Source organism: Dermochelys coriacea, chromosome 13 (genome assembly GCF_009764565.3).
Source record: "Dermochelys coriacea isolate rDerCor1 chromosome 13, rDerCor1.pri.v4, whole genome shotgun sequence".
In the NCBI taxonomy this organism is placed as follows: domain Eukaryota; kingdom Metazoa; phylum Chordata; order Testudines; family Dermochelyidae; genus Dermochelys; species Dermochelys coriacea.
Window position 1 is genome coordinate 17117550 of NC_050080.1, and position 15636 is coordinate 17133185.

Genomic DNA, 15636 nt, shown 5'->3' on the forward strand with positions numbered 1-15636 from the left:
AACTGGGCACATGTTCATGGTAACTTTGTGCCTGTTAAGGTGTGTAATTACAGAAAATGCAGGCCTAAGCAACATGAGCCCCAAAGCTCCATATTTTGGTGTCTGCTTTTAACAACTCACTCAGATAGCTAGGACACCTGTCTCCTGAGACTCAGACCCAAATTAAAGTTAAGTCAAATGTTAAATACTGTCCTGCGTGCAGTAATGTATGAAAATACCCAATCCAGCCTGTTCCAGGTATATAGACAGATGCAAAATCAGCTTTCAGTGCACGTGTATTGGATTCCCATTCTGATCATTGCCCATGGCAGATACAAGGAAACACTGCCTTTTGGGTTACAGCCAACATTGCTAGAATATTAATTTGGAAGGTGGGGGACATCATCTGCTGCTGATGCAGTGACTACTATCAAAACAGATGGAAGTGACTGGTATATATCAAAAGAAGGATATACCCTTTGAGACTGGAGCTGTCCATCAGCACTGACATTAAGGGACACATTCAATCGGCTTCTGAAAGTATTTGCAGGTGCAGCCATGCATGTGTGTAAATACAAAGTTTCATGCACAGAGATGCAGACTATTTACTGTGCATCAAATATTGCATTTCCAGAAGCCCTTTGAAAACGTAGTCCAGAGCCCATGTAATGTAAATTGTAAAGCTTTGTCAAAAACCTTGGAGGAGCTGCCAACACTTTCTTACACAATTCCTCTGAAAGTAAAAATTGAGGACAACAGTTATTCAAGTAACACTACTAACTGAAGCTGAGAAGAGTAGTGGGGTGGGGGAGGGGGAAGATCTCTGCTAAGGGCAGTTGGGTTTGTAAAAAAAAAATCTCATCAGTCCAAAAGAGCATTTGCTACCTGCAGGGAAAGCAGCGTGCATCAGGGGACAAGCCCAGAGCTGGAGAGCAGGAGACATGTTCTCTTCTTAGCTCTGCTTCTTGTCTGTGACCTTGGGCAGGTCACTTAGTGAAACTGAGGCACCACAGACAGGCTATCTTTAAATTGGGGGATGAGAACACTGATCTGCCTTTCTAAGTTTGTTCTGCAAAACCAGAACTAAGGAGCGGGGTTTATATGTGGATCCTATTTCATCTCAATGCGCTACATTTGGGGTTGGCTCAGATAAATAGCTCCAGATTATGGCCCTTTTCTGAAAGCCATCCCCTCAGAACTGAGGGAACTCAGCCCTTTTCTTTGGAAACCTACCAACAGCTGTCATTTCTCTCTTTTGCAGGCAATAAGTTCTCTCCGACACACGCTGGTGTCCTGTTACTCTGTGTCTGGGCATATGCCCTTGTCTTTGCCATAGCTCCTCTAGCCAACTGGGGCAGTTATGGACCAGAGCCCTATGGGACAGCCTGCTGCCTTAAGTGGAAAGCTTCAACCAGGGAGGCAATGATCTATATTGTGGCCCTCTTCATCTTCTGTTACCTCTTCCCCTGCCTTCTGATCTTCGTCTCATACTCGCTCATTCTTTGGACAGTGAAAGTGTCCCGAAGAGCTGTGAAGCAGCACATGTCACTACAGAGCAAAGCCAACAGCGTGCACAGCTTGATTGTAAAGGTAGGGCAATGGGGCTTGTGTGCGGCAATGAAAGCAAAGGGGCTTTGCTGGGAGATCTCCCACCACACACGGGGAAAGTGTTACTAATGGGATACAGCATGGACTGGAATGCAGGACCCCTGGGCTCTGCTCCCAGCTCAGCCAGAGATTTCCTCCGTGACCTCAGGCAGGTCAACTCCCCTCTCTGTGCCTCAATTTCCCTGTCTGTAAAATGGGGATAATGATACTCATCCACCTTTGTGGAGCTCCTTAAGATCCTTGCATGCAAGGATCTTAAGTATGATAAATTATTTAAAACACAAAATAACTGGAAAAAAGAATCTGATTTGAGCCCACTAAACTATTAGGAAAGTTCAGGCTCTGAGCCAGTTTGCTGCAGAATTCAGCAGCTTGAACCTAGCTTCTAAGACAAGCTAAAACATCATACACTTTGCCTGTATCTCTTCTCCATTCACCACTTACCAGGGTAGTGCCTGATACATGTCTTATGGGAGCTCGATGATCTTGCAGGGGAAAGGACTCAATGATCTCTCACTCTTATAGTCTTCTAGTGCAGCTGGAACTCCTGCCCATCTCATTGGTTGAAGACAGTGTGGCATTACACAGGATTTTCTTTACTGCATCAGGTCACTAGTACTTCAAGTCCAGCATTCTGCCTCTGCCAGTGGCCAATACCTCATGCTTTAGAGCTGTGGTTCTCAACCTGGCTTGTGGCACACAGCTGCAACCCATGTGACATTCACAAGGCCATACAGATAGTATGCATATTGTGTGACTGTGGCTCACAATGGTAAATAGGTTGAGCACCACTGCTTGAGAGCAAAGTGCCCTCCTCTCCTCCATGCTTCTGGCCAATTGAACACATGTGCCTTTTCTTCCTAACACCAGCAGGGATCAGCTGATGCCAGAAGTATGAGGGTTCATTACCCTTTCCTGAGGAATTAATTGCTCTGGTCAGCTGAGATGCCCTGAACACTGCCCAGGATTTGAAGGCCAGATTCTCAAACAAGCTAGGCATGCAAATATATGCCTAATATGCATGCACATGGCTAATTAGTTACATTAGGTCCACAGTTATCCAGTTTGATTGCACAGCTGCAGTAAATGCACACACATTTGAGGCTTGTAGTTGCTGAGTCACTGGAAGATCTGGCCCAAGCATACCTAGGCAAACTCAGTAGAAGACTAAGAATTCTGAAGCCACTTGCTCCTCCCTAGAAATAGGCCCAAACCAAAAGCCAGATGCTATGTCCTCAAATTTTGGGTGAAATTTGGATCTGAACCCTGGCTCCAAATTTTGAAGCTCTGTCCTATTTCTATTACTCTCCAAAAGGAAAAAAAATATGTACACTATTATCCAAATACCCCTTAACACTCTGGCAGTCAAGACACACAATGGAGGGGTTGGAAAGCGTGGCTAATAAATAACTGAGAACATGAAAATAGGAAGGGAAAAAATGGCTGTTGCCATTTCCCTGCATAGTGACACATGAAAGAAACACACAGGATCATGACTGAAGAAAAAATTCTTATCGGATCAGCAACAAATAATCTGAAACTATTCCATCCCTCCCTCACATTCCCCAGGCACAAACCATTAAAACAAAGGGAAGTGCAGGCTGAAAATATGACCCCGCCTCCCTTCTGTATCTCAAAATCTGAGTGTCTCCTGACTATCTAGCAGCATAACGGACTATTCCCAGAGCTGCCTTCATTTGTTGGCAAACACATTCTTCTTTTATTACAGAGGAGCTTGGAGCCAAGATGGCAAAGCCACCTTCACCAATGACAGATGGAGGCAGCTTTCTGGAGGCAATATACAAACATGTTAGGGTCTTGCTCACTCAACTCAACACTGGTTTGTTTGGAATTCTGAGTCAAGTATTTGAATGAGTCCACATGAGTCCATATTTCTTTGCACCTAAAATACTGAGACTCCTTGAAGGCTTCTGAAAAGTAGAAGTATTTACCAAGCCAGATTAATTCTCCAGGTGTTTATATTTGTGCTGCTAGTAATGCATTCCTTTTCCACCTCCTTATTTAAAGCCATCCGATGGATTTGTTTTCATATTAAATTACATTGAAGATGATAAAAAATTCTGCCTTCCTGACTCATTGTTCCCCAGTCTACAAGCTAATACTATAACTTACCAGGGGTGGGGGAGAAGTCTGTCAGAAGAATTGATATCTTTTTTAAAGGAAGAAAATTTGATTTTCTAACAGACTCAAATGTGCATGTGGTATTGGAGAAAGGATGGACTTATGGTGAAACCACTAGACCAACACTCAGCTCCTAGCCCTGCCACTAACTTTTGTTTGTGCCTGTGTTTCTCATTTGTAAAATGCAGGAAATAATGCCCCTTCCTCCTCCTCATTTGTTGCGGTCTCTCGATGATGCATTCTTTGGGATAGGGGCCATCTCTCTGTACAACAGGGCGCTGTTCCAGTTAAGGCTTTTTGGTGCAACTGTAATATAATAATTCTTCTCGATCCCCAAGAGCTTATTATGTTCAGCCTATTTGTGCTTTTTGCCTTCACATCTCATCATGATAAGGAAAGCCTCAGGATTCTTAACCTTTCCCCACCAAACATCCTACGCAATGTAGAACAAAATGATATGATTGAAGCAACTAAGGTATCTGAGCTGCAACTTAACCATTTACATATGAACCTTCCTGCACATCCAAGCATATCACAGCTTTTTAGATCATAGCTATTTAAATAAACAGAGGAGTAGGGCTCTCAAACTATGTTCAAAATATCACTCCAACTGACATCCATCCCAACATACAGCTAGGGTTAAGACTTCACAGCAGGAGAAGGCAGACAGGGGATCTCTCACTCACACCACCTGGTTTCTTTTTAGTACCACAGTCTCTCTCAGGAGCTATTTCCTGCTTTTAGGTCTCCTGACCCCACAAATATATCTAGTGCAGCTGGTCTGTTGGCGAGTGGGAGGTAATATTGAAAAACAGAGACCCATCTAACTATTGTGCCAGGGATCCATGGCATCACTTCTCCCCTGAGATACATTGCTGCAGATGGGATAGCAGTTCAAAATGATCACTGTAAAGCTAGGAGCTGCCTTTATTACGATTCTTTGTACACATGTATATGCTACAGAGGCGCTGTTGAGGAAAAGTTTGATCTGGAAGGGTTGAGCCAGAGGGCTGACTCTGGCCATTAGGGGCCATGGCTGAACGATTTGGGGTTAGGTTCAAAGTGTAACCTCCCATCCTCTCAAAGCTTAGGGATGCTTGGCCTTGGGATTTTGGCATAGGCTTGTGTGCACTTCAGGAGGGTTGGGGGAGGAGGAGGACACTATGCTTCATACCATAGCCATTTCCTTTTCTCTTCCAGCTAAGCATTGCTGTGTGCATTGGATTTCTGGCTGCCTGGACTCCATATGCAATTGTTGCCATGTGGGCAGCCTTTGGAGATGCCAGCCAGGTGCCAGTTCTGGCCTTTGCCCTCTCTGCTGTTTTTGCCAAGTCCTCGACAACCTACAACCCTCTGGTCTATCTGCTCTTCAAACCAAACTTCCAGAAGTTCCTCTCCAAAGACTTGTCCCTGCTGCAAGCTCTCTGCGCCATCATCTGCTGCAGCCACCAAAGAGTCGTCACACTCCAGTCTTTCCAGACCAGAGAGGGCAGAACCTCTGCCAGGCTCTCCACAGCCTTCCCCGAGTCCCCTGGGGCTTGCAGGAACTGCAATGACACTTTTGAGTGTTTCAGCAACTATCCCAGGTGCTATAAGCTCACCCAGCAGCCGGACCCTACAGCCATGCCCAATCCCCTGGCAGACAGGCCTGCTTGCCAGCTGGCTCTGAAAAGGACCATGCAGGTCATGGTGCTTGTTACAAGGAAGAAGTCAGGAATGGGGACTACAAGTGTGGCAGGAAATATTCTGCCTTCAGATCTTGTGAAAGATCTTATCTGATCATCCAGAGGCCAGGAGCTCCTGAGCAGGGCTAGGCCTCGGCCTCCCCCATCCTAGACAGGAGAGAATATTTTAACCTCAAAAAAAAAATCTGTTTATATGTCTGATGGGTCCTAACCTGCAAGACATCCTTTATGCGATACAGAAAACTGTACACCAGCCTTCCATTTTTGCTGTTGCAATTTTGGGCCCACAATTTGCCCCCTGCAAAAATGGACACTGGTTTCTGAAAAATCTGACTGTATATTACAATTATGGACGTTTCCACTGAAACATGCGCCTCAGGGCCCTTTATCTTTGGTTTTCCATATTCTGGTGCTTTGATGGCCAAGCATGAACTTTATTCTCTTGAGAAGCATTGTCTAGCATGCAGGGCTGGGAGCTAGGAAGTCCAGAGTTCTGATCCCAGCTCAGATACAGACTCCTGGAGCCTTTTACAACCAAGTTACTTAATCATGTCAGTATTCCCACTGATCTACCTCACATGGGGATTGTGAAGATTAAGTAGTTAATGTTTGCAAAGTGCTTTGACTCCAAAGAGCCCTATATAAGCACTAAGTATTATATTAGATCTCGAGACATCACTCTGTGCTTATGCCATATATCCAGTTCTCTCACATTAATGCAAGCCACCACCATTAATATAAAATAAAGTCCTGTCCTACAGATAAGGATTTGGGTCTAAGATTATCCTATTCAACTAATACAGATTCTGTGTGCTGCTCCCCACAATGTGAACAGCGAGACTGCAACTGCAGGACATCTGTTTAGGTGGATTTGCAGACTGGGCTTTATTGTCCATTTAGCTTTTTAAACATGTAGGCAAAAAATTCCTAGGGGAGGGGACTGGGGTAGAGGAGAGCAGAGTAGTTATCAAATTGCCTGATCCAAAGCCCATTGAAGTTAATGGAAAAAAAAAATCATGATTACATGCTGAACCCTGTCACAGGGCAACTTACAAGGCAGAAAAAGATGGAAGCAAGAAGCCTGTGCACCAATCTGGTCAGCTCGCATTGTTTCCAGAACTCCACCCTCTAATGGCAAAACAGAGAGTGGGCACATATACGACAAATTTATATATTAACTCCTGCATAAGCACTGCAAGGAATGCAGTTTACTAGAACATTTGGATAATTAAGGGAATCCCAAAACAAGAATATCCTTCTGTGACAGAAAAAAGACTGCTACGTCCTGGATATATACAAAAGGATCTAATGCCAGAAATGCCTGTCCAAGAGAACGCAGACTGGAGAAAGAGTGGATACATGGAAGACACAAAGATGCCCAATATCTTTACTATAGAGTTGGCTATTGGAATTACATATCCCAAACCATAAAACAAACTGGGGAAAATGAAATACATACAACACCCTCAGGAAAAACATCTTCAGCACATGGAACACTAGCTACCGTGTTGTATAATATGCAAAACATTTCTAAGATCCTGTAGAAACTCTGTTGGTTACCAGGATCACTAATCAAATGAGAAGTGAGAGAAAACGCATTAGAAATGGAGCAGCCAGCCAGGTAACTCATACACATTCTGGATGCACTGAAACCAATGCATCTTGGAAGAAGTTACTGGATAAGAAGAATGTCCACCCTAAATACGGGGGGGGAGGGGGGGGGCAGAAAATGCATGCTCACAGTTGCTCCAGCCTTGCAGTGGTTTGACTCATCTTGTGACTCAGCCCTCCAGCCAGACCGCTTTTCATCCCACCCCTTTGAGGATAATAAAATCCAACAATCTCATGGCCTCAAGATGAGTCTTTGGCCCAAATCTGGACTCATTAGTATTACAATCACCCCCAGTCTCTAGGGCCTTCAACCATTTTTTCCAGTGACTGGTAGGGGAACCCAGGCTTTCCCTCTCTTCTAGATTCCAAGCCAGGGACCTTGTATTAAGCAGGCAAGGTCTGTCTACTCAGGCCCTCTGCTTCTTCTTACTTCAGCTATCTGCAGACCCCCCTTAATAGCCCCTTCTTGGAGTAATCCCATAGCAACATTGCTCACACCTACCCCAAGGGCTCAGGCTTCACCTGTCCTTCAGGGCTGTGGTTTGCAGGATTCCCCTTAGAGTTCTCTAAAGGATCCCAAGCCAACCATATACATTTAAACCACCTCTGCCCTCACTAGACTTGAGCTTCAGTCCTTCAGAAATCCTCCCTGATACTCTGCTCTTCAGCTGAGCACCAGCTCCTCAGGACTGCCTCCCTGGAGTCATATCCCCATTTTGAAATCCATCATAGGTGCTAACTCCCTCCTATCCCCCTCCCTTATTTTCTACCAGAGTAATCTCAGAGAGCGAGAACACACAGCATCCTCTGTGACTGAGCTTTCTAAGTCCTTTTAAGGAACACCTGACTCTTCTTCAGGTGGATCTGCTAATTAACCTACTTACCACCCCTACAGGTGCCAGCAGACAGACTAATTGAGTTCACAGGCTCCTGTAAACCCTCTCAAGACCAGTGTGGGATTTATACTCCATCACAAGGGAAGGTGAGGGAGGGGGAAGATAATACATGTTTTTAGCAGCAAAGGACCAGATTTTGATGCCCTGTAACCCACACTTGCATTGAATTGTACCTTACTAACACAATTGGCTATATTGATTTCAATGGGGCTACATGCAGAGTAAGGATCTACAGTGTGAGTATGGGTGGCAAAATTTGGTCCTAAATAAACAGATTCTCCCATCCACTGGAAAGACAGAGCAGCTCAGACACTAGGAAAATGCCTCACAGTATCTGCACTAATATTCAGCTGGCCAGATGCCTAAATAACACCCCCCCACACCCAAAAAAATACAGAAACTGCTTCTAGACTAAATTCGACAAACACAATTAAAACAAGATTGCAAAATTCTCTCCCCTCGTTTGACTCTTATTACTTTAATGTATCATTCACAGCATCTATTCCCAACATTGCCATTCAGTTCTTGCATCACTTTGGGTAAGTCACATTACCTCTCAGTGCCTCAGTTTCCCCACTTGTAAGGTAGTTTAGCCTCTGTGAAAGCCTGATTATTGCTAAGATTTCTAAAGTGATTTTAGATCCTCAGATGAAAGGGGCTATTGAAATGCAAAAGCATTGTTGATAGGATTCTTATTTTCCAGGATCTTTAAGTATCTACTTCTGTTTCATATTAACAAATGTAGGATTGTCATAAATCAGAGTAACTCTCAGAGCCAGTGACTGGGTAACAGCTGCTCCTGTCAATTTCACATGGAGGTAGATGGGACACTAAGTACTAATAAGAAATGCAGGAGCAGAATTGCCAGTGCTAACTGTTCAAAAATCCTGAGTCAGGTCCCAGAAATCCAGGAGATTGGCTTAAACATTCTGAGATTTAAATAAAATTTGGGGTACTTTATACTTCCCTCTGGTTGCTGAGCCTCCATGAGGTTTTCAAGCTTTTCTCTGTAACCATAAGTATGAAATAAATAAATAAAATGAAAAGTGAAATTCTCATCTAATCACATGAATCTGGGAGCTGGAGCTTTAAGAAAAACACCAAATATTGTGAAATTGTTGGAAACACTGAGTCACCTGGCAGAACAAGGAAAACATTTTGAAAACCCTGAACACCCATTAGACCGCATCATGACAATTGGCCCATGGACAGAGCAGAATTCAAAACGGAAAGAGGTTGTTTTCACGATCTACTTTGAAACCCTCAAGTGAAGGGCCTGGTCTCTCTGGGTCTAAGCTGCATTAAGGCCTCTTCACACCTCTCTGGTAGTGTAAATGGGGTTGGAAAGCAACCAGGTCTCCTTAGCTGGGGACTCTTCTCTGCTGGGAGACTCTCTAGCTGACATAGAACAGATACAGCCAGCTTATAGCACCCCATGTCGCCTCCCAGTGTAGGGAGTATGATGGAGGCAGATGGGGGTCAGCCCAGAATGCACTGGGCTCCAGTGATCCCTGGCAGACAGATGTGGGCTCCTGGAATCCAGAATAATTTTGAGCAGCTCTGAAATACTTTGAGGCGAGCATGGAACTGGCCCAAGGTCAGGGAGCTATGCTGCTCAGAATCCAGCCCTCTATGTTCTCACATCATTTTGTTTACCACTGAAATCATGATGCTCCTCACATAGCTCCTTTCATCACAGGAGCTCACATTACTTTGCATTCAGCAAGAAATTTAGCCTTCTCACAGTCCTGTGAGGTAGGTAAGAATTGTTATACCTATCTGCAAAAGGGTCAACCAAGAAGCAGAGATGTCAAGAGACACCATTAAGATCACAAAGAGTCAGTAGCGGAGGTGGGAACAAACCCAAGCTCCCTCATGTAGTGATTAGAGCAAGCTGCCTTCCTGGACACATTTATGAGCTAATCCTAACAGTGATTTTCTACATCAATTTTTCAGTATCATTAGTTACTTAACAAAACTACCCTGCTCCACAATCCATTCAGCAGCACTGCAGGGAAGTGGCATTAGACATTAAGGCACTTAACTGGAATGGTAAATTATTTTCTCTCTAGTGAACTACTGGCAAATAGCACCTCACATATACAGTGCTACTGTGATAACATGTTGCTCTGTATTCTTTCCACAGCACACAATACATTACTTGTCTTCTATATTCTGTAATCTGTTTCTTATCTCTTTCTCATGGATTATTCTCTGCAGATACAGATACTGCTATTCTTAGAATGCACTCTCTGAGCAGTGGAATATTGCTATATTTTCTTAGCACTGTGTGGACTTTTCAGTAATGCTAATACTTTACACTTCTGTAGCAGCATCTGTTATTCAGAGAGCACAAACCACTTTACAAAATATTAATTAATTTGAGCATTTTACAAAAGAGAAAAGTATTATCCCCATTTTACATATAGGGAAATTGAGGCATGGGAAGGTTAAGAGACTTGCCCAAGGTCACCCAATCAATCAGTGGCAGAGCAGGCAATACAAGTCAGGCATGTGGTACAAGTACTGTGCCTTCACCAGGACTATAATTCTGGTGCATAGTTCTCCTGCCCCAGTTCACAGACTTTATCCAATAGCGCCTAAAACATCTAGGGCTAAGAATAGCCATAGGGTAGAAGAGGAAAGCAAAGCTCACATTCCTGGGGAGAGGGAGTTGCACTCTGTGCAGGAAACAGGAAGGAGGAAAATCATCCATCAGCTGATAAGATGACACACAGTCCAAAAGGTTCTTCTGTAATTTGATATTGGCTATGGATTGGGGCTTCATGTGAGATAAATTTGTGAGTGTCTCATTTCCACTGAGGAAGCTCATCTGCCTCAAGAAAGTGTCTCTCTCCACTGGGCTGATACTATCCAGAGAAATGAAAAATATCATCAGAAACAAGCTTCGCTTTACAGGTGTCCAGAAAAGACACCTGTAAACCAAGTGACTGCAGTGGAAGCAGCTGCTCCTTGCCCAGAAAGGAGATAGTCAGGGTTCCAGTTACACCCAGCCACTGACTGGGCTGAAAGCAGTTTGCTGTCCATCATTGCATCCCAGCAAATCTTAATTCTCCATATTTCAAAGGACATTCACCAAGGCCCAAACACGAGCGCCGTATTCTGTAAATTCCGTACTCTTTTCAGTTCCTGGCTGTACTGATACACCTTCCCGCCCACTTTTCTATTAATATAGAATCAGGCAGTGTGCAAATGCACAAGTGACTTATACAGAGTTATTCAGGGTCATCACTTGTGCCACCCAGGTGCTGTAGAAATTTTAAAGACTCCCAGAAGGGACTGGTTTCAGAGTAGCAGCCGTGTTAGTCTGTATTCACAAAAAGAAAAGGAGGACTTGTGGCACCTTCGAGACTAACAAATTTATTTGAGCATAAGCTTTCGTGAGCAACAGCTCACTTCATCGGATGCATTCAGTGGATTCAGAAGGAACTGAGGGCTGGAGCAAGGCAGAAACAGATAAAGTGTGGGGAAATAGGATCATAGGGGTTAGAGATAGAAGGCACCTTCCATTGGCCACCTAGGCCAAAATCCTGGCCCCTGTGAAACCAATGGCAAAACTCCCATTACTTCAGTTGAGGTTGGATTTCACCCCAGTGCTTCGCTCCCTACTGTGTATTTTCTAGGGACTTTGTTTCATTCAGATTTAAAGAGGATGGCAGATATGCAGGCAGTTTTTTAAAAAAGAGAAACAGGGTGTTACCCCCAATGTCATAATCAGCAAATTTGCAGATGACACTAAACTGGCAAGAGAGGTAGATAAGCTGGAGGGTAGGGATAGGATACAGAGGGACCTAGACAAATTAGAGGATTGGGCCAAAAGAAATCTGATGAGGTTCAACAAAGACAAGTGCAGAGTCCTGCACTTAGGACGGAAGAATCCCATGTACTGTTACATACTAGGGACGGAATGGCTAGGCAGCAGTTCTGCAGAAAAAGACCTAGGGGTTACAGTGGATGAGAAGCTGGATATGAGTCAACAGTGTGTCCTTGATGCCAAGAAGGCGAATGGCATTTTGGGCTGTATAAGTAGGGTCATTGCCAGCAGATCGAGGGACGTGATCGTTCCCCTCTATTCGACATTGGTGAGGCCTCATCTGGAGTACTGTGTCCAGTTTTGGGTCCCACACTACAAGAAGGATGTGGAAAAACTGGAAAGCGTCCAGCAGAGGGCAACAAAAATGATTGGGGTCTGGAGCACATGACTTATGAGGAGAGGCTGAGGGAACTGGGATTGTTTAGTCTGCAGAAGAGAAGAATGAGGGGGAATTTGATAGCTGCTTTCAACTACCTGAAAGGGGTTTCCAAAGAAGATGGATCTAGACTATTCTCAGTGGTAGCAGATGACAGAACGAGGAGTAATGGTCTTAAGTTGCAGTGGGGGAGATTTAGGTTGGATATTAGGAAAAACTTTTTCACTAGGAGGGTGGTGAAGCACTGGAATGCGTTACCTAGGGAGGTGGTGGAATCTCCTTCCTTTGAGGTTTTTAAGGTCAGGCTTGACAAAGCCCTGGCTGGGATGATTTAGTTGGGGATTGGTCCTGCTTTGAGCAGGGGGTTGGACTAGATGATCTCCTGAGGTCCCTTCCAACCCTGATATTCTATGATTCTATGATCAAATTCCAATTTGGGTCATTATATTCTTCCTACTTACATTTTTCTAGCAGTTTCTATTGCACATAGTATCCTCCATGTCCTGTCCTTAGACTATTGTGTAGTGTTGCTATAAATTGTTGAACGGTTGCTGCACTTTAACCCAGAAGTGGCTTCACCCCTATGGTGGAGAAAGTGATTGCTGTACATTGACAGTAAATCAGTCAGCAAGGCTTGTAACGGTACTCTGGGATCCTGCTAGATGAAAGGTGCTTTCTACATGTATGATTATTATCAGCTTCTGCTACATAAATATAACTAGCATGTGACAGCATGCCCGTCATGTGAATGGTGGCATATGCCTTTGTCCTTCAGTGGTCTCTGCTTAGCCTCTTCTAATTAGTGATTCCCTATGATGTGAGTGGGTTTGTGAACAAGAATGGGGCTCAGCTTTTCAGAACTTAGTGCACATATACTCCTCCCCCCGGTACTGTGATTTCATGTACACGTGCAAGTGACTGGTTGGACATTAAACTGGCTTTGTACAAATGGAACAGGTCAAGTTCTGAAAATCTGGGCTTTGGTTTCTATTCATGCTCTGCAAAAACTTACAATATCTGTAAAAGTTGGGAAAAAAATCAGGGCAGCAAACAAAGACAACAGCCAAAGGGAAACCAAGTGTCAAATGTTTGCAGCTATCTGTGTGTCACAGCCACCTTGGCTAGTCAAGACAGCAAATCCCACCTGAGCCAGGTCAAGATCATTCAGTAGTTACTACCAATGTTCCCTCTAATTTCTGACAGGCCATGTGCACAAAAAATTTCTTCTGTGCAAATTTTTGTGCGCGCGGTGTTTTGCCATGTGCACGGGGTTTAGGATCTGTGTCCGCACGCTCACATGCACAGCTTAGACGGAATAGTGGTTGCTACAGAAATATGTAGGGCTACTGCTGGGAATGCCTCCACCACAGTGACACCCTTGCCCATGAGAAAATACCTAACGCTCTCGTTCTCTGTTTAATATTCATTGTCTTGCAAAAATTGTATGTTTTTAAAATAAATTCACTCCTGCAAAACTTGTATTGAAGTCAGTTCAGTTAGCCTGGTATTCACTCTCCTGTATAAAAGACAGCTCTCAACCTTCTGCTGAACTATTATAACTGCTAATGAAAGTCCTCCCGGGCATGAGAATACGGAAATCTCTTGGATTAAGAGCACTGTATCAAGAAGACGGTTGGAATGGCTCATTTGTTAGTAGTACTAGCATTGCTGGGAAAGAAATTCTCCTCCAAAATTTCAGCCCTTATCAAAGGGACATATCCTCAGCCAGCTAATTAGCCATTCACCCTGCACTATTCCCCATAGACACTGAGCCTAATTCTGACTCACTCACATCCATGTAACTGCAGTGAGTCAGTGGGGTGACACCATAAGAGAATCAAGCCAATTAACATACCATTGAGCATCAAAGGCTCATACACTCCAGACAAGGGATCAGCGCAATCCCAGGTCCAAACCACTGGGCAGATCAGTTCAGGATTGTTCCTTACCATTTATTCTTCTGAGCTTTATCTAATGCAGTATATGTAATTCCTCAAACAAGCTGGGAGGCCACCACTTCCCTTGGGAGACCATTCCACAGTCCACTTGATCTCCCCATAAGGAAATATTTCCTCAGATTCAGCCTAAAATAGCAACATGGAGAGCAAATCTAGGCCCCTTTCTGGCTGGATGTGAGAAGCTAGCTAGCCTGCGCTAAACAGCCTCACTTAGGCTGCAGCACTATCAGCAAGAGGAAGCCTCTAAAATTGAGGGGAAGGGCCAATAGGTGGGCAGCACACATTATTATTTATAATTTTTATGAGCTCGGGGCCCCATTGTGCTAGGTGCTGTGCATACACATAGCGAGAGGCAGTCCCTGCCCCCCAGAGTTTACAGTCTAAATGGCAAGACACACAAAAGGTAGGAGGGGAAACAGAGGCACAAAGTGGTGAAGTCCAAGGTTACAGAGCCAGTTAGTGCAGAGCTGGGAACAGAATCCTGCCCTCCCAACTCCCAGTCCAGTGTCCTATGTGCCAGCCTGTGCCACTGGGCTTTAGCATGGTTACATTTTACTACCAGGTACAGGGCTCCTTTCTCCAGCCTGTCTCTGTTTTAATCAGCTCTCCTAGCAGCCACAATCTGGCTCTGCAGGACCTTCTGCAGCTGTCAGTGCAATTGCCCTTGATCAGTGATGTGTGGCCAGTGAAGGGCACCCACTTGGATTTCAGGCAGGGGAATAAACTCCTGAGCTGACAACTTGTTTTTGCTTTTGGGCAAGGCACAAGCATTTCCTGCCGTCTCCAGAACCAAAGAGCAGAACAGGCCATCTGGCCTGACAGACCACAACAAGGGCTCAGCTGCTCCTGCCAACCCCAGGCCCGCTGCGGTGCCTGTTCCGCTGTGGTTTGCGAGTACTCCCATAGGCTGCCCTGAATCAGGGAACGTTCTGGTTCCCAAACTTTTGGGAGAGAGAAGCACGAATCAGCCGCTGCTCCTGCACCTCTGTGCTGTGGGCCCAACCCTGCCAGCCTTACTCACAAAAGTAGTCCCAGTCATGCAACGCCATTCACATACCCACTCAAGCGCCTGCCGACATTACCCTCTCAGAAAGGTCACTCGGGGTTATCTAAAAACCAGAGGCTCCTGAAAGCAGTCCCAGAAGGTAGATCTCACCAGGTACCATTCAGAAGATGCTCTGGCAAACCACACTGAGGAGGGAGAAGGGAGCTGGATTCTTGAGCCTGCATGGACCTTAACAGCTTTGAGTTCCCACAGGCAGGTTCTGATTTACTGTTACCTCTTTGCTTTGAGCAGACAATTAACTGAACTCTCCAGTTGATCTCAAGGTGCCACTGCTGCCGAGGGCCTGTGACCTGGGCCTCAGCTTGCTGCTCTTTCCCCAGGGGATGGTGATTAAAGCTACCTACGAAGACCAAGCTCTGGGAATTGACCTTGAATTACGTGTCCTGAACAGACTCCCTTTTCCTTCCGAGCACCATGTCGCAGCCCGGCCCTGGCTTGAGGTCCTCTGCTCCGTGTCCCTCTCAGCTGTGAACTTCACTC

General features: G+C 44.9%; 1 protein-coding gene across 1 annotated transcript in view; it reads left to right on the plus strand.

Annotated features, from left to right (window-relative positions):
- Positions 1-10874, plus strand: part of LOC119842113 (opsin-5-like) — a 41422-nt gene extending 30548 nt beyond the window's left edge. Inside the window, exons 5-6 of the mRNA XM_043495928.1 lie at positions 1241-1569; positions 4930-10874. Of these exons, the coding sequence (XP_043351863.1) occupies positions 1241-1569; positions 4930-5508 (908 nt within the window). The 3' untranslated portion in view covers positions 5509-10874. The remainder of the gene's footprint in view (positions 1-1240; positions 1570-4929) is intronic.
- Positions 10875-15636: the final 4762 nt, after the last annotated feature.